The 27,180-nt window shown below is 34.8% G+C and overlaps 1 protein-coding gene, 1 long non-coding RNA gene and 3 other non-coding genes across 5 annotated transcripts; 1 reads left to right on the top strand and 4 right to left on the bottom strand.

The window, feature by feature from the left end:
• Positions 1 to 346: 346 nt before the first annotated feature.
• Positions 347 to 2,991, bottom strand: LOC131163130 (uncharacterized). Its single transcript, XR_009138917.1, has 2 exons — positions 2,539 to 2,991; positions 347 to 1,064 (listed from the first exon to the last, which is right to left on the bottom strand). It is a non-coding gene; the product is annotated as an uncharacterized LOC131163130 (long non-coding RNA).
• LOC131163226 (small nucleolar RNA Z278) lies at positions 952 to 1,061 on the bottom strand. The gene has a single exon (XR_009139002.1). It is a non-coding gene; the product is annotated as a small nucleolar RNA Z278 (small nucleolar RNA).
• On the bottom strand, positions 1,406 to 1,523 carry LOC131163225 (small nucleolar RNA Z278). Its single transcript, XR_009139001.1, has one exon. It is a non-coding gene; the product is annotated as a small nucleolar RNA Z278 (small nucleolar RNA).
• Positions 1,962 to 2,054, bottom strand: LOC131163221 (small nucleolar RNA Z223). The gene has a single exon (XR_009138997.1). It is a non-coding gene; the product is annotated as a small nucleolar RNA Z223 (small nucleolar RNA).
• Positions 2,992 to 4,357: 1,366 nt separating the features above from the next.
• Positions 4,358 to 18,669, top strand: LOC131163129 (uncharacterized). Its single transcript, XM_058119872.1, has 7 exons — positions 4,358 to 4,611; positions 10,697 to 10,766; positions 10,928 to 10,987; positions 13,685 to 13,799; positions 17,291 to 17,406; positions 17,668 to 17,792; positions 18,244 to 18,669. The coding sequence occupies exons 1-7, from the start codon at positions 4,535 to 4,537 to the stop codon at positions 18,365 to 18,367; spliced, it is 687 nt and encodes a 228-aa protein (XP_057975855.1). The 5' UTR covers positions 4,358 to 4,534; the 3' UTR covers positions 18,368 to 18,669.
• The last annotated feature ends 8,511 nt before the right edge of the window (positions 18,670 to 27,180 follow it).

The following is a 27,180-nucleotide window of genomic DNA, read 5'->3' as shown; positions in this document are numbered from 1 at the left end:
AAGGTAAGCCCTAACCCCTAAGAGTACAATGCAGGAGTTCCATCAGCTTAAACAAAACTTGCTGACTTTATTTATCTCTATTGCAGTATTACCTAAAAAAAATAAATAGAAAAGAGGAAAATACAACAACACAACCATTTTGGTTAGCAAAACAAGAAGATATTCATACATGAAAAACAGAAGTCACCACAAACAACTCCTTTCTTTTTCTGATATATTTTTTCCCCCTTGTTATAATACACAATAACAAGCAGAATCAGACAAAACAGAAGAAAAAACAAAAACTCATCTATGTTCCAGCTTCACCAAAGTGACACAGAAGAGAGGGTGGGGGAGGCAACTAGACTTGCTAAAATAAGATTATATATATATATATATATATATCTATGTGTGTATACACACTTAGTTGATTCACAAGATCAACATGCATCACGGCATCACTCTTCTATATTTACAAACAACTACCTCTCCACTAACATGGGGAAAAAAAAAAAAAAAAAATACTAAAGATTCATTTTGTGGGATTCATTTTTAGTGACTATGTCCAGCTTAACTGTTTGATGCTCACAAAAAACCAAAAAAAAAAAAAAAAGCATTTTGATTACGACATTGTTATGGTGGTGTATGTAATGAACCATATGGTCTTCAACTTCAGGTAGAAAACTGGAATGAAATGAACTGTGTTATGACTTTTCTTTTCTGGTCTCTATTTTCTCTTCAAGTATGCTGCAGCTATGAAAGTAGAGTTGCATGACATTTCACAATATAAAATGTCAAATACAAGCTTGTGTAGAGCTGATCTTAGATTTAGAAAATTCCTGCACAAAGTCATTAGTGCCAATAATGATGACGATCTTGTAGTCGATAACTGTTACCATTGACAAAAATATTTCTTGAAGGACTTAAAGGTTGCTCATAAGTGGGGAAAAAAATTCAAGAGGAGTGGATGACATCAAATAAGTAAAAGAAAAAGCAATGTAGCTTCACCAAGTAGGTTCTCCCTGCAAAACAGGGACTTGGCTCCAATACACCTCAAAAACATGGATTTGATCACCACAGAAATGCTGATAACATTAAACAAACAATATGTTAAAAATAGTAACCAAAATACAAAACATCCAAGCAATAAAACATATAGCATCAGTAATAAGAACGAAATAAAGGTATAGCTCAGAAAACTCCAGCAATTTCAAACAAGAATGCAGCAACTCCAAGTAGGGTCTCCGTAAAAACAGGGACTTGAAGATAGCAACATATCAAAAAACATGGATATTTCACTAGATCATCACAGGCATGTTGACAACATTGAACAAACAATATTGTACAGTTAAAACTACTAACCAAAACCCAAAACATCCAAGAAATAAAAAATGAAATGTTAGTAATAAGAAGGAAATTAAGGTATAGCTCAGAAAAATCTAGGAGTTTCAAACAAGAATGCAGCAACTCCAAGTAAATTCTCCCTAAAAACAGGGACTTGAAGCTAGTTACATCTCAAAAAACATGGGTATATCATCATTGGAATCTATCATTAACTTGAAATGACCCTGCACAATTGTAGGGCAATCAATCAACAGTACAAAAAAGCAAGCTTGCGTTTGTACACACATAGAACAGATTGTGGTACTATAGGAGGTATTTCTGTGAGTTCTCAAAAGGGAATGACACCAGAAATTTTTTTTATTCAAACAGTGACAGGTCGTGTAATAGCAGATGATATATATATGGGTCCATTGCCACTTGAAATCAAGATATAATTAAGACAATTTTTTTATCCAACGCAAGAGAAACAGCCACCCTAAAATGCTACAACACCTCACCTCATCTAAATCATGTTCTGCGATTAAAGTGTCAGATTTTGTATTAATTCAATGAAGTTCTTTGAAATTTAAATACAAGGGTAAGAACACATAATGGATCTAAATCAAGAATTTTATTTTATAACATTCTCTAAAACTTTAGTAAGGGGCTCAGAATACATAACAGCTGTATCAATCAAGAATTTTCTGAAGCAGAACTGGCATAAGCTGAAGGTTCATCCTCACAGCCAAAACACATTATAAATATAAACAAGCAGTACTTCCATGGGCATCAATGTATTTGCAATCAAAGCCTTAGACCATGCAAATCCTTGTTCATAGTGTCTCTATCAATGCTACCACTAAACTCCCAAGGATTGAATACATTGCTCAGTTCTACCCTTTTGGCATCATTATCCATTTACCACATCCACAAAGTCAAAATTAAAAGCAAGCCATAAAAATACAATAAAGGGGGAAAATGGTATAATCACAAACCAATCAATCTACATATTTCCCCATATAGCCCTGGAGCTGTGTTGAGATCTTAAAAAAGACTCATATTCTCATATTCAAATGAGTCAAATAATTAGAAAGTTCATATAAAATTCTCATAAGCATTTTATCAAACAAATCACGTGCATCATTGTGGGTTTATTTTCTGGTGGGATCAGATTATAGTATGCAGTGGGGTTAAATGGGGCTCTTCAAAGCATTGTAAAAATAGTTTTTGACTGACCTGAGAGATGAAATTAGGAGCTTAGAAATCCTCGGCTGTTGTTTCTTCCAGGGGAACCCGTATTCGGGAAGAAGAAATCTAAAACGTTGGTTGGAAAATCGGATGAGCGGTCGTTGGATTGTCAAACCATTCAGTGTTAATATCAATTCATGTAGAAGTATTTGGTTGGGGGGGGGGGGGTGTTTATATTTATAAAGCATTGTGGGAGCATTTGAAGGGACGATTTCAGCAGGGGGATAGTGAATCAACGACTGGAAGGTGTGATGACGGGCGATTGGAATATTGATTCGTCGAGTAATGGATGATGGTCGCCGGCCGGACGCATGGTTAGGGGCTGTAACGCACTCTGCGTCAACTGTGGTGAGAAACGCTTACTCCATTTTGGGACATATGGATGGATTTTGTTTTTCGAGCACAACATACAGGGGTAAAAAAGGAGTTTTAATTTTTGTCACAATGGGCACTGCCATTGAAATGAATTATAGGTTATGATATTATTATTTTTTTTCTAAATGGTAAGGTATAATTTATTAAATAAAGTTTTTGTAATATGATTGAAATCAAGCAAGCTGTTCAACGATAGTAAATTCGATAGTAGACACTCTATTAAAAGAGAATAATAAGTTGTTCTATTAAAAGAGAATAATAATAAGTTGAAAAATTTATTTCGGTTGAGGTGGTTGAAATATGAAAGAGAGTAACTCAATATGGTAATGAGTATTATTTGACTACAAAATTAAGAATCATCAATTCAAAGATCTCGGAAAGTTTTAAGATTCATTTCTATCCATATTTCTCGTATCACAATAGTTGGTAAAGAAGGTATGAGGAGATTTTTATGCTACAACGGTGCGTTGGTGCTTAGTGAGACTTTACATGATTAAAAGTATGACAATTTATTATTGATGTATTTTCTTTTAGTAAAACTAAAAAGAGAAAGAAACAGAAAATCTTGACTTGTCTCGGGTCGTCGCTATGATTAGCAAATAATACACGTTATGAGCCCATGATCTTTATGGATTCACATAACAAGGAGAAAATAAAATATGTGCAGGCCTATACGTCTCTTTTCACTTTCCTCCTATCACATAAGTCCATGATAATACGAGCTAATTAATAAACTGTTTGATAACACTATAAAAAATTATAAAAATAAAAAAATAAGATTTAGAAACTAAAAATTGAAAATTAGCGACCTGTTTAGTTAGTATTTTTAAAATCAAATTAAATTTGAAACTTGATTAAATAAATACTCACATTAGTCTTGAGTAAAATAATAACTTAAAATATATAATTAAAACAATTAAAAGTACAAAATAATAAAATTTAAAAAATTATAATACAAATATAATTTATTATAATTATTTTACTTTATTATTATATTTTAAAATTCACTTAAAAAAACATATAATTTGCATGTTAGTTGAAAAATTGTACAATATTTTATAAATAACTTTTATTAATTTTTTTAAAAAAATTTATGAACATTTTATTTTATTATATTTTAAATTTATATAATTCTTTTATTTTAATATTAATTGTATAGAATTAATTATTTAATATAAAAAAGTTGATTCTGTATAAAAATATTTTGATAAATTATCAAAATAACTAAAAATTATAAAATCTGATTTTAATTTTTTTATAAATAATTAAAAAACTGATAAGAAAAAGAAACTGACAACGTAAACATTTCTTTTATTATATAAAAATGAAAACAGAAAAGTGTATGGATACAAAATTAGTAAAAATGGTGCTATGAAAAGCATTTTTGTAAGCTACCGGGCCGGGCCCACAGTGCATCGATTCTGGTCCAGCCCTGAAAGCTATTCATTCAAAAAGCCCAATCATAATCCTGGAAGCCAAGCCCAAAACTGCTGTCGTGATCATATTGGAGCTTCCCGTGCGGCGGCCTGGTGGAACCGTCGGACTCTGATCTCTCACACAACGCGGCACTTCTTCCTGTCGGATCTAACTCCCTCCCGCTGAGAGGAGGATGACGGTGTTTCACTTCTTCAACTGTGCGATTCTCACCTTCGGTCCTCACGCCGTCTACTACTCCGCCACGCCGTTGTAAGTTTTTCTCGTTCTTTTGATGTTTGGCCAAAATTTATGTCTTTAACTTCGCAGATCTGCTTTTCACATCACTTAATTTCCATATTTGGAAGGCAAAAATTTGTTGATTTATCTCTTAAAAATAAGAGAAACACTTCCAAATTGCCCGCTAGCAGTACTCAATCGATCTAATATTATTGCAAAGTTGGATACACTTATTATTATTATTATTATTATTATTTTGAAGTTCTTAACAGAGACGACATAATTTTGGATGATTTTCCTGCAGGAGTTCAAAATTAAACTATACCACAAAATCATGTTACCATTATACTATACAGCACTTTGCCACAATTAACCTCTTGGATGCTTTTTGGGACTCCCAAGAGCTGGTTTTACTCTTTCTTAGGTTCAGGGTTTTGGACGGCCTCTTTCATTCCTCTGCACATCCTCAGCCTTTGTTCATCCTTTCACTTTGTGTCTTAAAATTTACTTTCTCAAAAAATGCTAGCTTGAGTAGTGCATTGGAATATGTGACTGCCAAATGGGCATACCAAACTTCCTCTAGAGGGAGCTGGGACCTTGCAGTATGCCTTGAGTCCTCAGATTTTCACCTTTTGTGACTAGCATTAAGCACACAAACTGCAAACAGTAAAAAAGTAAAATCAAAACAAGAAGATAAAGTGATTTATGTTATGTTTGTCAAGAGAAACTACTTTTGGGCTTCAACCATTGGCTAAATGTATGTAAATAGCTCGTCATGTGAAAATCTCAAAATAATATTCCCTTATAATAATGTAATGATTCTATGCCTTCACTCAAGATAACAGACCATACTGCCGCTCAGGCCTTTGATCCGTCCAACACATTGTTGATCCTTTCATCACTAGGGAATGTTTAATGTCGGAGGGCTTGAGGCCCAAGTGGATTGCCCTCTGAGTAAAAGTAACAACCCAACAATCTTTACCTTGGCATATATTCATCCCTTCAAAGATTTTCAATTCTATAACTCCAAACAGAGGCATAGAATATTGATTTATCAACTTGCAAGATGGAACATGAATTCTCTAGAACATTCTTCATCAGTGTTTTAAAAGGCAAAAGTGTAAGGCATAAGGCATAAGGCGAGGTGTTTTAACCCTTAAGAGGCAAGGCGCAAGCCTTAAGGCATTGGGGCATAATCCTTTTGAGAATTTTATTTTTAGATAAAAATATGTAAATAAATTATGTATATTTTAACAGTAAAGAAAAATTAAGAAAATAAAAAATATAATGTAAAAAAAAATCAAATATAATTTGTGAACGACTTGCTGACCATTCTAAAATTGCTAATACTTGAACTCATTATGTAAATCAAGACAAGACATCTATAACATTACAAAGTTCAAATTATTTTCAAAATACGAGGTAACTTTCAATTATTTTGGAAAGATTGAGGTTCAAGAGTTTTAGAAATCAATGTAATGACATTTGTGTTTTTTATATAAACATGCACTTAACATTTTATAGCCAAATCTAATGCACTTAAAATTTTATTGTCAAATCTACCAAATCTAATGCACTTAAAATTTTATTGTCAAATCTAACTTGAGAATCACACACCTAAAATGAATAAGCTTCAAGTAAAAATGCACAAAAGACGTGCTTTTAGAACAACTGCATAAATCTCAACATGTAATGCACTTTTTGTGATTTGGTATTTTGGATTGAGCCTCAAGGCGTTTTAGGCATGTTTTGCATTGAGGTGAGCCTCGATTAAGCCTTTTAAAGCATTGTTCTTTGTTATCATGTCTAATACTTTCTCCCAATTACCACTTTAATGAGCAAAATCTCACTATTAGCAATCGACTCTTGTATCTTGTGATGTCTGACATCAATGTTTTTTTGAGTTTTGTCCTCAAATGATCAACCCAATTCATTGCTAAGTAGATTGAGACTAGTCTAATGCCCTATGCCAAGTTTAATTGCTAACCGTTTCAGCTACATAGTCCTCTTCGCAGCCTATGTCATTGCTATATATTCTCTCCGTTGTAGCATGTAATTAGCAAAGAGACAAGATAAAATTATAAGAAATAAAAGAAAATTTAGAAACACAAGAAGTTTACATGGTTTGGTAGTAAGCCTATGTCTACGGATAACTAGGACATAGTTCAATTACTATCATCAAGGTAGAGAAAAATATAACAAGAGAGTTTGTCCCTCCTCTCCCCATAATTGTGTAAAACTCATAACCCCTTCCTAATGAAAAGAGGAAGAACTCAAGGTGAGTCCCTTTACAAACTCATGCTCTTTTGGCTTGAATTTACACACCACAAGGCACGCACATCCCCACATGGCAATAAAACCCCACTCCTTATATATCCAACATGCATATAATGATCAACTACTCAATAAATAACCATGCTACAATATTTATACTATTGTCCCCACAGCCAAGACATGACTTTGAAAAGCAATGCTCTTGCATGCTTGGAAAAGTAGCTATGCACATTATCTTGCAAAGTGTCTTCAAGAAAGAAACCACCAAGTTACAAAGGTCAACCATGCATGCTTTGGAAAAACAAGCTCCCACTAATGCATAAACAAACCCAAGTTATTTGATTAGTCTTAAAAATATGCTTCGCATGGGAATTGTGCCCATGTCAACCAAACATGTATGCCCAATGCAAGGTTCGTCTCCCAAACATCCTTCTCCATTTACATTTTATTTATATTTATTTTTTGTTTTACCATTTGAAAAAGTTGGGTCCCACCCATTCAGAAAATCTCCACTTTATGCAATGTGGTGCCACCACGAAGTTTATAAGCTCCACTTGCCACCAATACTATGAAATTTCCTTGGTTTGAAATATAGAGAAGTGTATGCGGCTTCATTCTCTAGAGGAAATGTCAACACTCTTTCCCTGAAGTGGACTTCTAGTTTGTTTCTCCCACCACCTTCAACTTCTTTGGAATGAACTTCCTTCTCTGATGCACTTAACCACTTTTTTAACTAATGTGGTGGCAATTAAGTTGTACAAGTTTCTAAATCGGGATTTTTTCATCACCACTTGTACTTCCTTTTGATATTTTAATAGACCCACATTTTTCAGTGAAGTTATACCTTCTCAAGTTTAATTATGAGGGTGAAATCAGGTTTTCTTTCAAGTTTAGTACAAGCATAGCATTTTGAAGCATTCTCACAACACCATCATGTATTTTTATCTAGACACTACCAATTCTTGCCAAATTAGATTTTGAGTTGTTTCCCATTGTTGTAAAATTATCTCACATTTATCATATGTGTAAACCATGATTTGTGGGAGTCCATATGATGAGTTGAATCACTATCAAGAATCCATTTTATATGAGTATTATTGATGAAAGTACTTAATTTAAGTACTTTTCATAATAAGTACTTATTTTTTTAAGACGTTCCAAATAGGGGAATAGAACCCTTATTGGCAACATTCACTTTGCCATCACTAATAATAGTAGTGGACTCTCCTACTTAATTTACTTCACCTCCATGTTTGTTGTCCTGATTCTATCTATGCCAACATTTCTTCTTGATGTGCACTTTCTTTCTACAATGCCAATAAACAAGTCTATGGTTCAAGTTTTTGAATGGCCTCTTGATGATGTCTTGTTCACTTTGGCTGTCCTCTAGCAGCAAGAGCTTCATTTCCGAGGAACTGGGAGCTCTTTGCGGTGCATTCCTCCGAAGTTTTGACTAATAATGTAGTTGTCATCCAAGTTGAGTTTGTTTTCCTTGGGGTAACCAAAGTTCATGATGGGACCATCTTAACTATCCAACAACGTACAAAGCAAACTCATCCGCCTTGTCTTCATCTTGCCAAATCACATCAATACACTCCAATTGACTCTTTATGTCATGGAAAGCATTCAACTAATCCTGTCACTTTCACTCATCTTCAAGGAATAGATCTTTGAGAATATTAGATTGAAATGTTTATCTTGATACAAGATTTCCATTCTTTTCCTTGAATTTATAGCCATCTTCTTAGCTTTTATCTTGAACAAGATATCATTTGCTAGACACTAATGGATTGTAGAAATCTCTTGCATGTCCATTTCTTCCCCATCATCATTGGACATCTTTTCTAGCTTTTTAACTGAGCAAGGCTTTGTTTTGCCCAAGTAGTACCAAGACATGATGAACCTTCGACTTCCATAGTTTAAAGTTCTTCTTGTCATCAAATTTCTCCCCCTTTAACCAATTGCCCGTAACCTTCTCCACCTTCTTTCAATCAATTTGATCTAACTTCTCACAATGATAACCACAACTTTGATACCACTTTGTTGGGCCATAAGGACACCTACACCACAATTTTTTTGATAAACAAACAATTGTACTAAAAGAGAGAAGAAACACCTACACGACAATTGGCAAAGAGACATGATAAAATTGCAAGAAATAAAAGAAAGTTGAACAACCACAACACAAGAAATTTATCTAGTTTGGCACTAGCCTATGCCATGGGCAATCTGGCAAGATAACAATTACTATCAAGGCGTAGAGAAAAATGCGATAAGAGGGTTTTTCACTCATCTCTTACAATTTTGAACAAATCCACCAACGTTTCCCTAACCCAAGAAAAGAAATGTGTAGGAGGAAGAACCAAGGTGAATTCCTTAAGAGATCTCACTCGCCTTTGTCTTGAACTTATCCACAAGGCACGCACCTTACCACATAGCAATGAGACCTTCTTATATAGACCCAACATGCATATAATGATCAAGAACCCAATAAATATCCATGCTACAGTCCACAAAGCCAAGACATGACTTTTGAAAACAATACTCTTGCGCTTGGGACTTGGGAAGAGTAGCCATGTGCATTTTCACATGAGGAGTCTTCAAGGAAGAAACCACCTAGTTACAAAGGTCAACTTGGAAAGACAAGCTCCCATTAATGCAAAAACAAACTCCGAGACAATTAAATTTTCTTGAAAACAAGCTTGGCATGGAAATTGTACCCATGTCAACTGAACATTTATGCCCTATGCAAGCTTCATCTTCCCAACACCCTTCTCCCTTTCATTTTATTTATTTTCTTATGTAAACGTTTTAATTTTATCATTTAAATAAGTTGGGTCTCATCAGATGAGCGGGACCAACCCAACATAGATAATGCAATAACTTGACATGGATTTATACTAAATAGGTTTTTCTACCACGATATATCAGCATAATCCATAATTGATCTCATGTCATCCAAGTCTCCTACATAATTTGCATCAACGTCCTCCCCAAATAAGCTGAATTTTGCCTTGTACTACACTCAGTGCCCAAACTGAGAATCCACTTCAAATCCCTCCAATGTTCCTTGCTCAATTTGCTATAAACTCTCTCCTTACTAATTGCACGTGCAAGATTTACAGCGGACGGGTACAAACCACATACATCAAGCATCCCACAACATTGGCTTGTGGTAGAGATCGTCTATGTCTTCCTCAAACTAAGGACAATGCAGATAATTTGAAATGATTTGGCAATGTAGTAGACATTGGCTTAGCATTACTCATCCTAAACCTATCCATTACCTTTGTTATGCCTATCTTTTGAGAGACCTAATGCTTTCTTATAGACTACAAATGGGCCACCCTCTAAATATGAGCTACAACTTAGCATTGTCTTGTTGGCTCTGTAATTTTGTTTGGTGCGGTTTCCCTATCAAAAAGAAATCAAAGGTTTTTTAATTCTATTTTTTCCTTAATTTGTAATTTTTATTCTCTTTAGTTGTTCATTACAGATATATGCAAGTAAATCTTCGCTTGTTTCTTTTGCTATTGGTTTTAATTGAAAGCAACAAAAAGATGAAATATCACATTTGGGGAGAAACAGAGAGGGCATAAAAGCAAGTGCTGAGGCTTGTTAATTAGAAGGATGTATTATAATGATTAGTTTAATTTGAGTAGAATCATTATAAAGCATATTTTATTTTAGTAATGTACAGAGCTCTCTCTCTCTCTCTCTCTATATATATATATATATATATATATATAATAAATAAATGGAGAGAAACAAGTCTCTATATTGTGCAACATATCTGCTTTATAAATGTATAAACTGTTTTGCAGTAACAAATATACATGTGCAGATCTGAGTATGATACAATTGGTACTTCTGTTAAAGCTGCCCTTGTTTACCTTGGAACGGCTTTGGTGAAGGTCAGTATGTGGTTGGAAAGCAGTACACAGCTGCAGTCCCATTGGTTACATGCTATGGAACCTTCTTAATTTGATTCTATTGGCTCATCCTTTCATCTTGTGTACCATGCTTGCAATCTCCAACACATGATGTCTTATTTATTTATTTTCAATGTTGGCAGCTTGTTTGTCTAGCTACCTTTCTTAAGGTATCTGAGAATGACAACTTTGATCCATACCAGGTATTAAACTATCTCCTTTTAAATTTCACAAAGGGATGGATATTAATTTGTTAATTTTTTTTCTTAGCAGAATTTTAGTCTAACAACCTTTGCTTGTTAAATGATTAAATTAGATAGTGTTCATATGTTGATTCTGCCTCTAGTTATGTATATTTAGTTTGTCATTACAATAACAGTCAACTTCTATATTAGCTGAAAATTCATTTTTGTACAAGATTTTACAGTTCTAGAGATTACCATGCAAACTTGTAACTTAAATTGCCATCATTGTCGGAGTACTATGATGTTTTATACCCATTATTTTACCTTCATGGTTTTCAACTTGTTCTTTTATATTAATATAACCCCTAGAGGCTAGACTTACTGGTTTATATTAATGATGAGGTGAATGGTTATTGAAATTTGTCTATAAATAAATTATCTAGAAGGTTAAATATGTGAAGAGGATATAAAACCAAGTAACAAATCTCCCCATCTCTCTTTCTCATACCCTCATTCATGAATCATGATCAATGTAATGAATTCATAGAGATGTGTCGGTAAACAATATTAAAATATCTGCCTTCCATTTAACTAAGGTTGTGTGTAGGCCTAATGTACCAGTTAGATATACATATTAACTCAGAAATAGAGAAATCCCGATAGCAACACAAATTCAAGGTGGTTAATTCATTAAATTTGGTGGACTAAATAAGATCTTAAATGATCTTTTAAACTCACATATGGGGCAAGGTGCATTTATAAACATGAAGAACTTGCACTTCTGAAGTAGTGTGAATAGCATGATCTTGAGGCCAATCTGGATTACATGCAAAAAACAGCCAATCTGGTGTGACCTGGCATGAACTGATCAAACCCACCCTGCAGGTCAGCTGGTTTTGCTTAGCTCTCAACTGGAGGAAAAAACCATGCTTCTTGGTGACTATGGAATTTCAAACCTGAGCATTGTGGTTTAAGGGTTAATGTATACGATCAATAAATTTATTTGATGGAATCAAACGATAATAGACAAGTAAACTGGTAACCAGATAAATAAAGGGTGAATGCAAGAAACTTTAAATCGTTTCAATAGATCACTTAGTCAACTGTAGCAATGTCCCCCTTCTTGTCTAGGCAATGTTAAAATTGCTTAGGCGGCAGCTCTGGGAACCATGCATGCCTTTTCTTTTTTCCTCCCTCTCTCATCTACATTGTTGAGTCAAAGCATCAGACAGGAGGATGTCATCTTCATCCTCTTGCAATTGCAAAATGCATTGAAAACACTAATCCTAATTTACATTGTTGGGCTACTTTCAAGATTGATTTTCGTATGGAAATCTAATCTGTAGTATGGATTTTGATCTTGAATTTTGTTTCTTATTTTTATATTTTTTCTATGCTGTTTTATTGCTCTTGAATCTTCGGATGGAAGAGGATATGATGGAGCCTAAGTTGATGTAGGCAGTGTCAAACATGTGGTTTCTGGCGAGGGCACCGAACTCTTCAATGACAATAGTGAGGTGAGAGATAAGTGGTTTGAGAAGCTTTAGAGAAGAAATGGTGGTGGAGGTGGTCAGAGAGCAAGTCGTTGACGATGTTTCAGAGGAGAACTGCTGAGGCAGTTAGGGAGTTTGCTGCTGCCAAAACAGTCCTAGAGCATGGTGTATTCAGTTGGAGAGGAGTATGGGGCATTTGGTGCAGTTGGAGAGGAGATCCAAATTGAAGCACGTCAAGAGCCGTCTAATGTGGCAGTTATTGCCTTTTGGGTCGAGATTATTGTATTGGGAGAATTCCAAATTTAGGAAGAAGCTAGTGGTGGTGGTGGTGGTGGCAAGGATGAAGTTTCCAGCCATTAATTAGAGGAGGTGATGGTGGTGACGGTGGTGGGTTTAAGAGAAGAAGTGGGAGGTGAGAGGGAGTTTCAGTTCCAAGGAAGAGAGTTTCTCCATTACTGTGTGAGAAGAAATTCCCCTAGACAGGAAAGGGACATTGCTATACTTTGCTAAGTTGAGTGATCTAATTACAAAAATTAAAAGTTTAGTGAGTTCAATACATTTAGTCAATAGTTTAATGACTGCGAGTGCATTTTACCCGATAAATGAGTAAATTTGTTATTTTTATATATAACCAGACAGAACTAATATTTTGTTTTGTTTTGTTATGTAAAATAAGAGTGTGTGCACATGCGTGCTCGCCAATGTCACTGATTTAATCACTGGATTGACCCATTGTCTGACCAATCACATGGTTCACTGGGTTGGTTTGCCTTCCAAGTTTTAAGACCAAGGTCATAAATTGACACATTATGACTCGAGATTTGGAATTTTCAATGGATTATTAGAGAAAATGAAGCAACACAATCAATGGAAAATTGTCTAGGGGTTATGTGTTTCAGTGGACATTCTGTGATTGAGTCATCCAATGATGACCAGATTACCCGACATGTAGTTCTTGTGGTGGTATGTGTATCTAGGGCTTTTTTTAGCACCGTGCGATCAAAAAGAGGCATGGTTATAGGGATTCCAAGTTGTAGAAGAGGTAGCCAAGGGATATGGTTAATGTTTCACTTTAATCTCGCTAATTTGCACTTAAAATAGAATTTTATTATCCAATAAATAATTGTCAGAATATCATAATTTTTTTGTAAATGCTAAATTTTCAGGAATAATCAATGATTGTGGTGTATAAATATTGAACTGATAGCCCTTTTTTTTTCAGGAATTGTTGAAAGCATTAATCGGTTTTATAGACGTTGCTGGGCTTTACTTTGCCTTAACCCAGTTGACTCATAGGAATATTTCTCAAAATCATAAATTCCAAGCTGTTGGACTTGGTGAGTAAACTTGACTTATACCACTTGTAACCAGTTGCATTCTTTTAATTTTAGATTGTTTGATCTCTGGAGATCTTTTTCCTGTATTTTTCATGGAATTTTATATAAATTTTTAAGGTTTAAGCTTGAATGTACTGGTCAAATGGTCATTGTTAGATTGATAATTGCGATTTATATTATTTTTTTAATAAAAATTATTACTGAAAATGACAGTTAATACCAAAATATTGAATTTTCAAAATAAAATAGCATGATGGAACCATATAGGATATTACCATTTGTGACTCAATTGAGTAGTCGAATCGAGATTCAAATCATCAATCGAAATTTTGATTTTGGGAATTGAGAATCGAGAATTGAATCATAAGATCTGGTACAAATTTTCAAAATCATTTCTAAATGACGTGCATATATTGATATACAAACAAGAAGCAAAATGATCAAATATATTTAAATTTTGACAATAAAAACTATATTTCATGTGTATGCTTCCCTTAAAGGCTTAAACAAATGAGAAGTAAGAGAAATTAAAATAATGAAATTTATGTTGTTTAATGGGAAGGAATCAAGAAATAATTTTTTTTTTTTTAAAACTTTTTGTTTGTCAACAATTTTAAAAAATAAAATTTCATGCATATTCTTTCTTAGTTTAAAAAGAGAAAAATAAATAAGCTAAAAAAAATGATAACAATCGAACAAACTACTAAAAAACTAACTTTTGAATCTTAAAAACACAATAAAATATGAGTACCAACTTAGCCAGTGGGTGTTTTGCCCCTTCTTCTCAATGACAGAACGCTATACTCCTTCTAAAGTGAAGAACGGTTTTGTGAAGGTAGCATAAGATCTAAAGTTCTATTTTCCCCTTTTTGAGCACAAATTTTACTTAGATAAGGAATGGAATGTAATTGTGTGAAAATAAAAGGAATAAAAAAAAAGAAATGTTGTTTTCAGGGTTTTAAAGTAGTCAAGTTTGTCAGGATATGATAGGTCTAGAATCGTGTGAATCGATAGATTTGGATCAATTCGATAGATTCACAAGGTGAATTGATCCATTCGGCAATGATTCAGTTGTTTTTAGATTAACTTTTAAGATTCGAATCGATTTGGTGTGAGAATGATACTTGTATGAATCGAATTGTGAATCGTAAGATTCTAACAAACATGAACTCAATAGTTTCAATTTGTGTCTTTTTTCCTTCATTGTTGTGGTTAGGAGTCCTAGGTCCCTTCAAAAATCAAAGCTTTTGCTCAGTTGGTGGCCCTTGATCGATTTAGCACCAACAATTTGTTGCAGAGTAGGGAACCCGTTAAGGAATTGCTCCCAAGTGTGCTTATTGTGTATTAACATTTCAGAGACTGAAGGTAGTGGATGAGTTTTGGGTATTTCTTTTATTGGGTTTGGGGAGAAGAAGTTTGTTGTAAGTTGTAACTTTGCGGAAGTCTGCACTCTTTGCAGTTATGTGAGGGATCTAGTTGGAGCAACATGCATGGTTTTTTAGTGCAAAGAAGCTGTCTTCAAATTTGCTTTGGGATTTGAAGTATGTGGCATCTCTTTGGGCTTTTTAGGTAGGCTGTTTTTAGATTATATATTTGAGGATGTCAAGCGAGGTTGGGAGGCTTATCGTTTTGATTGTACTTTTTATTTTCTTATTGAGGATTTCTTATCATCCTCTCTTTATATTCTTCCTCTATACTTCATAAAATTCTTTTTCTATAAAAAAAAATCCTAGAATAACCATTTACTTTGTACTGCTTATATAATTTAGTGACTTATAGAAAAATGAACTATAAAATTGAAAATAAAGGAAGCCATAATTGATGGCGGTGGCAAGATGCTGAGATTTAATGTTGAAAAGAATAATCTCATTTTTCTCAGTTCTTTGTAATTGAAACCCAACTTTGACACTAAATTTTTCTGCACATTGATTAAATCTATCCTTTAATTTTTGTCTTGCTTTGGATCAACAGAAACAATTCATCATTAATTTTAATATCTGATTACTAAAAGAACAGGTATTTCTAAGCATAGGATTTGTCCCATTTTCTATGAAGTATGGATTCTTTTAGAGGATAATTGTATCTGGATGCTTTTAGAGGATATTTGCATCTGTATTGGATACTGATAGTGCTCAGAAACTTCTCAAATACATGTCAAATACTTAATAAACTTATCCAAACACATCTACAGTAAAGATACCTGCATCTAGAGTCAAAAATTCCACTTTTGAGTTGCCTAAACATTTGAAAATTGAGTGGAGGATGAGTGGCTTATTTTCATGGATGGGCTTAAGACCCAATGGCTTGAGATTTTAGGTCAAGTTGGTGCTTGCTTGTATATAGCAAGTCTTCTGAAAGGGATTGCCCTGGTGCTAACAAGTGGTTTCTAAGTCAACTGTTGTAGTTAGACTCGAGTGTTCATGCATGTAATCCCACAAATATAGACCTGGATGAGGAGTGGTGGATCCTAACTCCTAAAGAGGCTAATTGTGTAGATGAGTGGACTCCCATAGTTTCCTAGCTTTCCCATAGTTGAGTAATGGCTCTTGGTTGGTTGCAAAACATTTAGTGATCTAAAATGGCTTCCATTCAAGGGAGAACAGTTGAAAAGCACAAGTGAAGGGGAGATATCGTTGAGAATTCTACTTGTGAATTTGTCCTACATTGAAAAACTGAGTGAGGGATGAATGACTTGTATACATGGGTGGGCCAAGACCTAATGGCTTAAGCTTTTGTGTCTTACCCATGTATATCAAGCACACCTATGAAGAGCACCCCCCCCCACCTTCCCTTGTTGCCATTGTGTTGATATTCTTACTTTGGGAATACATTAAGTGTTTTTAATGTGCAGCTACATAAGCCATACATATTAGCATGATGTCCTTTTCTTTTTTTATGTGTGGGTAGAAAATAAAGATTTTATTCGCCAAACAACTAAAGAAATCAACACATGGTGTGAAGAAGAAATATAACATCCTTTAAATGCTTACAATTCTATCCATATTCTATTAGTATCTTTTATTTAAACCTTTTTATTCTTGTTATAGAATATGGTAAAATATTAATGTGATTGTGTGTGTGTAAATATATTTCACACCCCTATGTCCATGTCAGCTTCCTCGTATCCTTATCCATGCTTCATTATCCATTTGCTTTGCGTTTTTTAAGACAATATATTGCTCCTTAAATGATCTTTATGTTTTTTAAGCCAACACTTAAGTTGTTATCATTAATATAATTTTTATCATTAATACAATTATATTAAGTTAAAGAAACATTATATTATAAGTAAGTATCTATATATGTGGCATCTGTGATTATTGTTAATTTGTTTGTTTTATGCTTGCACATATGCAGTGTTGGTAGTGAAAGCTTTAATCAATAAGCTTATATTGAAATCCTTCAATGTTATTTTTCTATTTACATGTTAGCTTCATATTTTCATCTTATTTCACCCTGTGGCATTTTCCTTTCCCCTTTTGCATTGGCAGGTTGGGCCTTTGCAGATTCTGTTCTTCATAGGTTGGCACCACTTTGGGTGGGTGCCAGAGGACTAGAATTTACTTGGGATTTCATTTTGCAAGGCCTGGAAGCAAATGCGAATCTGGTAAGTGTTTGATGCTTGTTATGGAATCTGTTTTCTTTCAGGATAATGTCTTTAGTTAATAGAGTAGTGGGTGGAGACAAAACAGATTCAGTCTGAATGGCTGTCTAAAAATTCATATAGTGATATGGAAATAGAAGTTGGTCAATATGTTGAACTCGAGAACTGAGCAGATATCATGCTTCAATTTGTCTTTGATGTGACATACATTGCTCTTTCTCTACTGAACTCTGGTTCTTCCCCCCATTCTCTCTGTGGATTCAGGTTTTGAGTATATCCCTTGCTGCATTGGGATCTTTGATGTGGCTGCGGAAAAACAAACCCCGGACTCTGATTCCTATTATATATGCCTGTGCCGGAATTGTAGCAACTATGCCATCTATCACAAGGTCTGTTTCTTAAAAATGTTCGCTCATTATTTTAAGGTACTTCCATATTCTGATTGGCCATAATTTTTAAGGGTAAATTAGCCAAGCCTTGCATCTCTCCTGACATTTAATTGTCAAGTTACATATATAAAACTGAAGGTTCCCAGTAAAAGGTAAAGGTGTGCTTCAAACAGTTTGAACCTTCATGAACGCACTTCCTTTTCACCTGTGCAAACTGTGGTCTGGCTTCTGTGTGTGGTTAGTGCTCATTGTATTTATTTATTTTTTTCCTTTTTGATTATTGTGTAGTTTTTTTTATAAGATGACCTAAGGATATTATTTCTGGTCAAAATGCTTGATATCTTTGGAATCAAGAATCACATTGCCTACTCCCATTCATTTACATTATAGTTGCTTTGATAGCATATAATTGTTGGCCATTCTTATCCATGATAAAATTCGTGTTTTGCAGTTATCTGCGTCGGGGCTTGGGTTGGCATCTTCCCAAGGTGGTAGGTTTTGAGCTATTTACCTCTTTGGTGATGGCTTTTATTAGCTGGCAGCTCTTTGCTGCTTGTCAGAGACCATCTTCCTGATGAAGCTCACAATGGCGCCAAAGGGCATACAGTGGATCCAAGCACTGCTATTGAGACGGCCAATTCTGATGGAGGCCCAGGAGGCTCCTGACCTTACCAAATTTTGGTAGCTGTGTTGCTTTCTTCGGAATTTCACACTTTCTTGTTGATTAGAATTTATTGAATCTTGTTCTCATTTTTTTAATTTTTAATTTTTTTTATTGTCCTCCTTTGATTATATTTTCAAGTTAGATTCTCTGCTGAACGAATTTAAAATATGTTTCTCTTTTGGTGCAATTTGAAAACTAATTAAAATTTCTTCAGGAGTTGCCAAGATTTTGGATGAATGTTGAAGACTTCGTGAGATTCTTTTTGCATGCACATACCCAACAGGCATCTGCACATTGCATTCAAATATTATTAGGTGAAACATTCTTCGACCCATTAGTTCTCATTAGAGTGTATTTGAGTTGAGTTGACATTGTGAGATTATTTTATCTCAACTCAATTTGAAAATATCAAGCTTGAAACTTGGCTTGGATGAGGCTTGTGAGTATTAATGTGATTCAACATATTCGAAGCCTGACTTTGATTAGATTCCAGCTGAGTCAAGCTATAAGACCAGTTGAGTCTAAATAGCTTGCAAGTTTGCTCGACTCAATCTAGTTCTTGCCATTATTTTGAATGTTAGACTTGGAGCGAAGAAACATATTTCCACTCTCTGAATGATTCAATTTCAGAAGTCTGTCATTGGCACTAAAGCATTATTCAGGAATTTGATCAAGTTAGAATCCATTTATGAGTACTTGTGATTAAATTAAAATTCTTTCTTGTAGGGGTGGCCAAACGGGTCACTATTGGATAGGTTACTTGTTACTCTTAAAATGGGTTTGAATTTAAGAAATGATCTCTTCATAAATGGGTCATTCTGAACGTAACTTAATTAATAAATGGGTTAGCTAGGTTCGGGTCAGGTACTTGCTAGATCACCCATTTAATATTTTATTAAAAATATTAATTTATATTATGATATTTGATACATGTATGATGTATCATATGTTTTTCAAACAAATAGATAAAAGATACAAGTTATATAATCATATATTTTTTGAAATATTTAGGAAGAAAAAAAGAAAAAAGATTGTAAGTGTTATTTTTAAAATTTTAAATCACCTTTTTAAAAAAAAAATATATATATATATATTAAAGAGAGATAAATTAAATAATAAATAAGTGTTAGTAGCTCATAAATAGTAAGATATTAATGAGAAAAAAGATAAATGAGCGTTATTTTTTATTTTAATTATAAAATTAACTCATATTTAGTGAAAAATTTGAAAAAATTAAAATAACTATATTATATATTTTTTTGACAAGTACTTAATGGGTATCCATTCATAACCTGTCTATTAATTGGGCGAGTTTAGGTTTTTGATTTACTCATTTATTTATGGAGAGGTGGATTCAATCTCACCTTGTATAAATCTCAATAATTCTTCTCACCAATTTATGATCCGACTAAAACCCTGATCCGTTGATCGGTTTTGCCACATCTACTTTCAGGTAAGGATGAATTTGGGAGTCATGTGGTTGTTGAATTTGAGTTGAGCTGCCTCTCAGGTGTCATAGGAATCGGAGACTGGTGTGTCATGAATTAAGCTAACACATGAAAACTTATTATGGAATGGAGGGTTTTAAGGATTTACAAGATGTTGCAATGGCATTTCATGCTATTGAGACCCCTTTGTACATTTTGCATGCAAAATGCAAACGCCATGAACAGAACAGTGAATGAATTTTGCATGATGTGTTCCTTGCATGTGAGTTATGTTGGGAATATCTTTAATCCATAAAATATAATAATTCAACATCATCATGTTATTCAATTGAGAAAATTGAATACAAAATAAATACCTGGATCCATACTAAATGCGAAATATATACTTGGATCCATAAATGTGTCTGATTTGATTGTCCAACAGTTTTTAGCGGAGAGTTTGAATCTTCTATAGTCAAATCCCTAATTGCCTCACTTGTATTCTTCTCTTTAGATGGGAAAAGACAGAACGTGAAAGCTGTTTCTTATTTGACTTGGAGACCATAACCCTATTATTTTTTCTTTATATACTAGGTTAAGTTTAAAAACCCATCAGTCCTAAATAACTTAGTATTGGACTTCTACACATTACAAAACACATACCCAATAGATGTTAAAATAACTCAGTAAAATAATTGTTCTCAAATATGTGAGCCGACAATAGGAAATTAAAATTTCCTCACAATCTCCCACTTAGGCGACACATAAATATCGAAACAATTATATTACCCAAACCTTAAGTGTGCACAATATGACTATTATCCTTATAACATCTCCTTAATTCAATCTTGTTGATCTCATATACTAGCATGGGATTAATGCGGCATTCATTACACTCATATTCATAACTAAACCCATCAATGGTCACCACACTAATACACTCAATGGCATAGATCGAGTATGGATGTGTCGCATGGTAATATGCATGCTCCTTAACCTTAACATGCATATCCCAATTGGTCCTTCCTTATTCCTTATGAGATCAACCTTAGTTCCTTAGTCCTTAGCTCTTCCAAAAGGAAGATAACATTCAGAGTACCAAATACATAAAAAATGCATTCCTTTACTACTTTATTTCTGCCGAAAATAATCTGAACCAAGTATCTATAAAAAGAAATATAAAAACAAATACAAACTCCCACTAAACCGCAACATTGTCAAACAAGACGACACCTATACAAGCAGTGTGCTTATGAAACACCTTAGGCGGTAAACCCTTAGTGAGTGGATTTGCAACCATGGAGCTTTTCCCAATATGTTCTATCGACACTTGACGACTCTGAACCCTTTCCTTAACCACCAGAAACTTGATGTCAATATGCTTTGACTTGGTGGAGCTTCTGTTGTTGTTTGAATACAACACTACAGACTTATTATCACAATAGATCTTGAGTGGTTTTTCAACCCCATCCAAGATATGCAGCCTAGTGACAAAATTCTGCAACCAATTTCCTTGATTAGATGCCTCGTAGCATGCTATAAATTCTGCTGCCATGGTTGAAGGAGCTATTAGAGTTTGCTTAACACTCTTCTAGGAAATAGCACTTCCAGCCAGCAGATAGATATAGCCTGAAGTGGATCTTTTTTATCTTGGCATCTAGTGAAATCAGAATCAAAATACCCAATGATCTCAAGTTGATTTGATTTCGTGTAGGTGTGCATGTAGTCTTTTGTTCTCTGAAGATACCTCATAACTCTCTTGGCTGCTTTCCACTGATTCAATCCTGGGTTACTCAAATATCTGCCTAAAATTCCAACTATGTATGCCAAATCCGAGTGCGTACATACCTGAGCATACATGTGACTCCCTACAACTAACGCATGAGGAATCTTCTACATTTCCTTCTTTTCAACCTCAATCTTGGGGCATTGACTGAGATTGAACATTTCTCCCTTAGTTGTGGGTGTATCTTCTGGGTGACAGTCTTTCATGTCAAATCTAGCAAGTACCCTTTCGATATAGCTCTTTCGTGATAATTTAAGTATACGTTGAGAGCGATCTCGATTTATCTGAATTCCTAATACAAAAAAGGCATCCCCAAGATCTTTCATCTCAAAATTTTTGGTCAAAAATCTCTTGGTTTTGTGCAATAATCCTATATCACTACTCGCCAGTAATATGTCATCGACATACAAAACTAGGAATATAACCTTACTCCCACTGATCTCATGGTATACACAATTATCAACCGAATTTACCTTAAAATCATACGAGATGATTACTTGATGAAACTTGTGATACCATTGACAGGAAGCCTGTTTGAGCACATAGATGTATTTCTTTTACTTTTAGACTATATTTTCTGGATTTCCAAAAATAAAATTTTCAGGCTGCACCATATAAATTGTTTCATCAATGTCACCATGGAGAAACGCCGTCTTTACATCCATCTAATGAAGCTCTAAGTCCAAATGAGCCACCAATGCCATTATAATCTTGAAAGAGTCTTTCGATGAAATTGGAGAGAAAGTCTCTTTATAATCAATGCCTTCCTTCTGAGTGAATCCCTTAGCAACTAGACATGCCTTATATCTCTCGATATTACCCCTTGAATCCCTCTTGGTCTTAAATATCCATTTGCAACCAATGGGCTTCACACCTTTGGGTAATTTGACGAGATCCTAAACGTCATTTGCTTTCATGCAATTCATCTCATCATTCATGGCATCAATCCACTTATGAGAATTAGAACTTTTTTTGACTTGATGGAAGTTGATTGGATCATCTTCCACCACACCTATGTCAAACTCATGTTCTTGGAGAAAAAACAATATAATCATTCAAAATCGCACTTCTCCTTTCTTTAGTGGATCTCCTTAATGGCATCACTTCTTGAGGTTGTTGAGTTTGCTGTTCTGGAGCAATATCCTCATTTTGTGTAGGGAGTACAATGATATTGTCTTGTATTGTTTCTTGAACAAGTTCAATAGCAATACTTGGAAGAGAAATAAATTCCTTGTCAAAGACAATATCCCTAACCTTATCTAGCCCCCACAAACTCAACTTCCTCAAGAAACCTGGCGTTTCCCATCTCAAAGAAGGTCCTTATCGAGAAAAATCATAAAATTTATAACCCCTTGACCTTTTAGCTTACCCAACAAAGTAGTAGCTAATTGTCCTTAGGTCCAGTTTCTTTTCATTAGGCCTATAAGGCCTAGCCTCAGCCGGACAACCCCAAATGTGTAAATGCCTAATACTTGGCTTTTTTCCAGTCCAAAGTTCATAAGGAGTTTTAGCAACTGTCTTATTTGGCACCCTATTCAATATATATGCTACAGTCTTTAGTGCTTCTCCCTAGAGAGATTCTGGTAAAGAAGAATGACTAATCATACTTCTTACCATGTCCTTAAGTGTCTGGTTTCATTTCTCAACAATACTATTCATGCTTGGTTTCCCTAACATGGTGTATTGTGGGACGATACCGTATTCCTCTAGGAATTTAGCAAAGGGTCCTAGACATTGTTCTCTTGATCCGTCATATCTACTATAGTATTCACCACCACGGTCAGATTTGACAACCTTAATTTTCTTGGCTAGTTGGTTCTCAACTTCGGCCTTGAAAGCCTTGAACACGTCCAGAGATTGTGACTTTTCATGTATCAAATAAAGGTACCCATAGAGCAAGTAGTCGTCTATGAACGTGATAAAATACTGCTATCCATTCCAAGAAACCGTAGGGAATTGACCACATATATTAGTATGTATCAGTTCTAAGATACTTGAGGCTCTATTGGCACCTAAATTTATTTTTGTTTATTAGTTTCCCCTTAATACATTCCACACTACCTTTAAAGTCCATTAAGTCAAGGGGTTCTAGGATTCCTTCTGACACAAGCCTTTCCATTCTCTGTTTAGAGATATGTCCTAATCGCTTGTGCCATAAGATGGCGGAATCCCCCTCAATTAAGTTGCGTTCAGTAACTTGTGAACTAACATGCAAGGACTCATTATTAGAAGCAATAGTATCCAACATATATAAATTGTCAACCAAAGATCCTATTGCAACCATATTTGAATTTTTAAAAAGACAAAATGTATTATTTCCAAAAGAACAAGAATAACAAAATTTGTCCAATATAGAAATTGAAACCAAATTCCATCTAAAATATGGTACCACTATGTCTCTTCCAAATTCAAAATACAACCGGATTTAAATAATTATCTAAATGTCCCAACTGCCTCAACCTCAACTTTATTGTCGTCGCCTACGTAGATGAATCTTTCAGCATCAATTGGCTTTCGGCTTCTTAGGTAGACCTGCATTGACAGACTTGTGTGAGTAGTAGCACCCGAATCTACCCACCAAGTATGTAAAGGTACTATAACCAAATTAACTTCAGAAAAAACTAAAGTTAGAAGTGTACCTTTCTTTTCCCTCCAAGCGGCGTAATTGGGACAGTCCCTCTTGAGGTGTCCTCCCTTCCTGTAGAAGTAGCAACCAAATTCTTGGTCATATTTCTTTTGTAGTTTTCCTTGGGATGTCCCAACTGCAGCATCCTTATCTTTATTCCTTTTGTTATCCTTAGAGGAAGTTGCAAAGTGAGCACTTTTTGTCTTCGCTTGCTTAATCCTTTCCTCTTCTTACACACAATGAGCAGTGAGCCCATTCAAAGTCCACTTATCCTTCTGAGTGTTATAACTTACAATGAATTGACTGACTTGTGCAGGAAGTGAAATCAAATTAAACTAAGTGCACAAGCAAGTCATCAGAAAACTTGTTTGAAATAGTGTGATCCCAAGAGGGGGGTGAATTGGGTTTTAAAACTTTTTAACTAATTTAAACATTTGCCGATTCACCACAGATTATATCCCATTTGATATTACAGCGTGTATGTAAAATGATTAAGTTATGAGTGCGAACATACACGTGTAGCATATCTCATTTAAATAAAAGTGTGTATGAAAATAATTAGAACTATGAATAAACAAGCATACACATATGCAGATTTAAAGTGCAGTCATTAAATGAGATAAAGAGAGAGAGAGAGAGACACACACACACGATAATTTGTTATCAAGGTTCGGCCAAACTAGCCTATGTCCCCGCCTTGGGCATACCTCCCAAGGATTCCACTATCCCTGCTCATTAAACCGGGGGGGGGGGGGGAGCAGAAGCCATTTATAACCTCTTCTTATGGGGTGAGGTAAACCCCAACTTAATTACAGGGTTGAGCCCAACTTGTCTCACTTACGGGGCTGAAACTCCCCAGTTCAATTTTTGGGATAAACCCAACTGGTCTCGCTTACAGGACTGAGACTCTCCAGTTCAATTTTGGGCTAAACCCAACCGGTCTCATATACGGGACTAAGACTCCCAAGTTCAATTAACGAGCTAAACCCAACCAATGTCACTTATGGGGCTGGGATTCCCCAGTTCAATTTTGGGATGAACCCAACCGGTCTCACTTACGGGACTGAGACTCTCCAGTTCAATTAACAGGTTGAACCCAACCAATCTCACTAATAGGGTTAAGACTCCCCAGTTCATTTTATGGGCTAAACCCAACCAGTTTCACTTATGGGGCTGAGACTCCCCAGTTCAATTTACGGGATGAACCCAACCGATACATTAAAAACATTTCTGTACATAAAAATGTTTCTGAAACATAGAAGCAGAAATGTACACATTTAAGCTCAATACATGCACTCTCTAATGATATGCATTATGTTCAGTAGAGTAAGGGTGCTAGCAAATAACATTTTCAATCTTTAAAAAATAATGTATATGATAAAATGCTTAAAGATCTGAACCCTATAAAATATTTCTCCATAAATATTTTCAATGAGCAGTAGGAGAACCTAGGGTTTTGGTTTTTCAAATAATTTTTGCAACATAAAACTTTTTCTATGAAAGCATGGATGCAAAAAAAATCTCTAAAATAAAGATGCTCTCTTTCAAAAGATTTTCCAAAGAATAATAAAGAGAGTTGGAGAGTGTAAAAATTTAACCCCAAAGTGATTTTTGAAAAGAGAGTGTGTGTGGGAACTTTGATTAAGTGAAAAATTTGAGAGAAAATATTTGTTAATCAAAGTTTCTAATCTAAGCAAATGAAAGGGTAGTTATAGTTTTTCTGAAAAATATGGACTTTAAGGACATATTGGGGATTTTTGAAACTGTTTAATTATAATTTAACCCCAATTACAGTAGTTAATTATTGGCAGCCTGAGAGATTCGTTCGCCCGGTCCTTAGGGCCGATCGCCCGAATAGACACAAAGCCTGTATTGGGTTCGGGTGACTGTGCCTGAGTTCGGTTGGTTGAAAAGGTGATTTCCCAACCTTCGTAGGTTCGGGCTGCTGGTTTTAGCTTTCTGTAATGCCCTGACCTGCCACATGGGCTCGGAGTGCTACTTTAGTGACGTTTGAGTACCTGATACCATATTCATAATATTAATATAATGAAAATAACTGATACATCCTCCAAATACATTACCAGAGTTCTAAACTACCTCATACACAAAAGCCTCCAAATATTCATATTACAATCCATAATATCATACAAAACCAACTAAGTCATTTATAACCTCTTCTTATGGGGTGAGGTAAACCCCAGCTTAATTACAGGGTTAAGCCCAACTTGTCTCACTTACGGGGTTGAAACTCCCCAGTTCAATTTTTGGGATAAACCCAACTAGTCTCACTTACAGGACTGAGACTCTCCAGTTCAATTTGGGGTTAAACCCAACCGGTCTCATTTACGGGACTGAGACTCTCTAGTTCAATTAACGGACTAAACCCAACCAATGTCACTTATGGGGCTGGGATTCCCCAGTTCAATTTTGGGTTGAACCCAACTGGTCTCACTTATAGGACTGAGACTCTCCAGTTCAATTAACAAGTTGAATCCAACCAATCTCACTTATAGGGTTAAGACTCCCTAGTTCATTTTATGGGCTAAACCCAACCAGTTTCACTTATGGGGTTGAGACTCCCCAATTCAATTTACGGGATGAACCCAACCGATACATTAAAAACATTTCTGTACATAAAAATATTTCTGAAACATAGAAGAAAAAATGTACACATTTAAGCTCAATACATGCACTCTCTAATGATATGCATTATGTTTAGTAGAGTAAGGGTGCTATCAAATAACATTTTCAATCTTTAAAAAATAATGATATGCATTATGTTCAGGAGATTACACGCCTATACATGTAGCTCTTGTTGGAATTGGTGTGATCCCAAGAGGGAGGGGGGTGAATTAGGTTTTAAAAACTTTTTGGCTAATTTAAAC

This window comes from Malania oleifera, chromosome 8 (genome assembly GCF_029873635.1).
Source record: "Malania oleifera isolate guangnan ecotype guangnan chromosome 8, ASM2987363v1, whole genome shotgun sequence".
Lineage (NCBI taxonomy): Eukaryota > Viridiplantae > Streptophyta > Magnoliopsida > Santalales > Ximeniaceae > Malania > Malania oleifera.
This window is presented reverse-complemented; position numbering and strand designations above follow the sequence as displayed.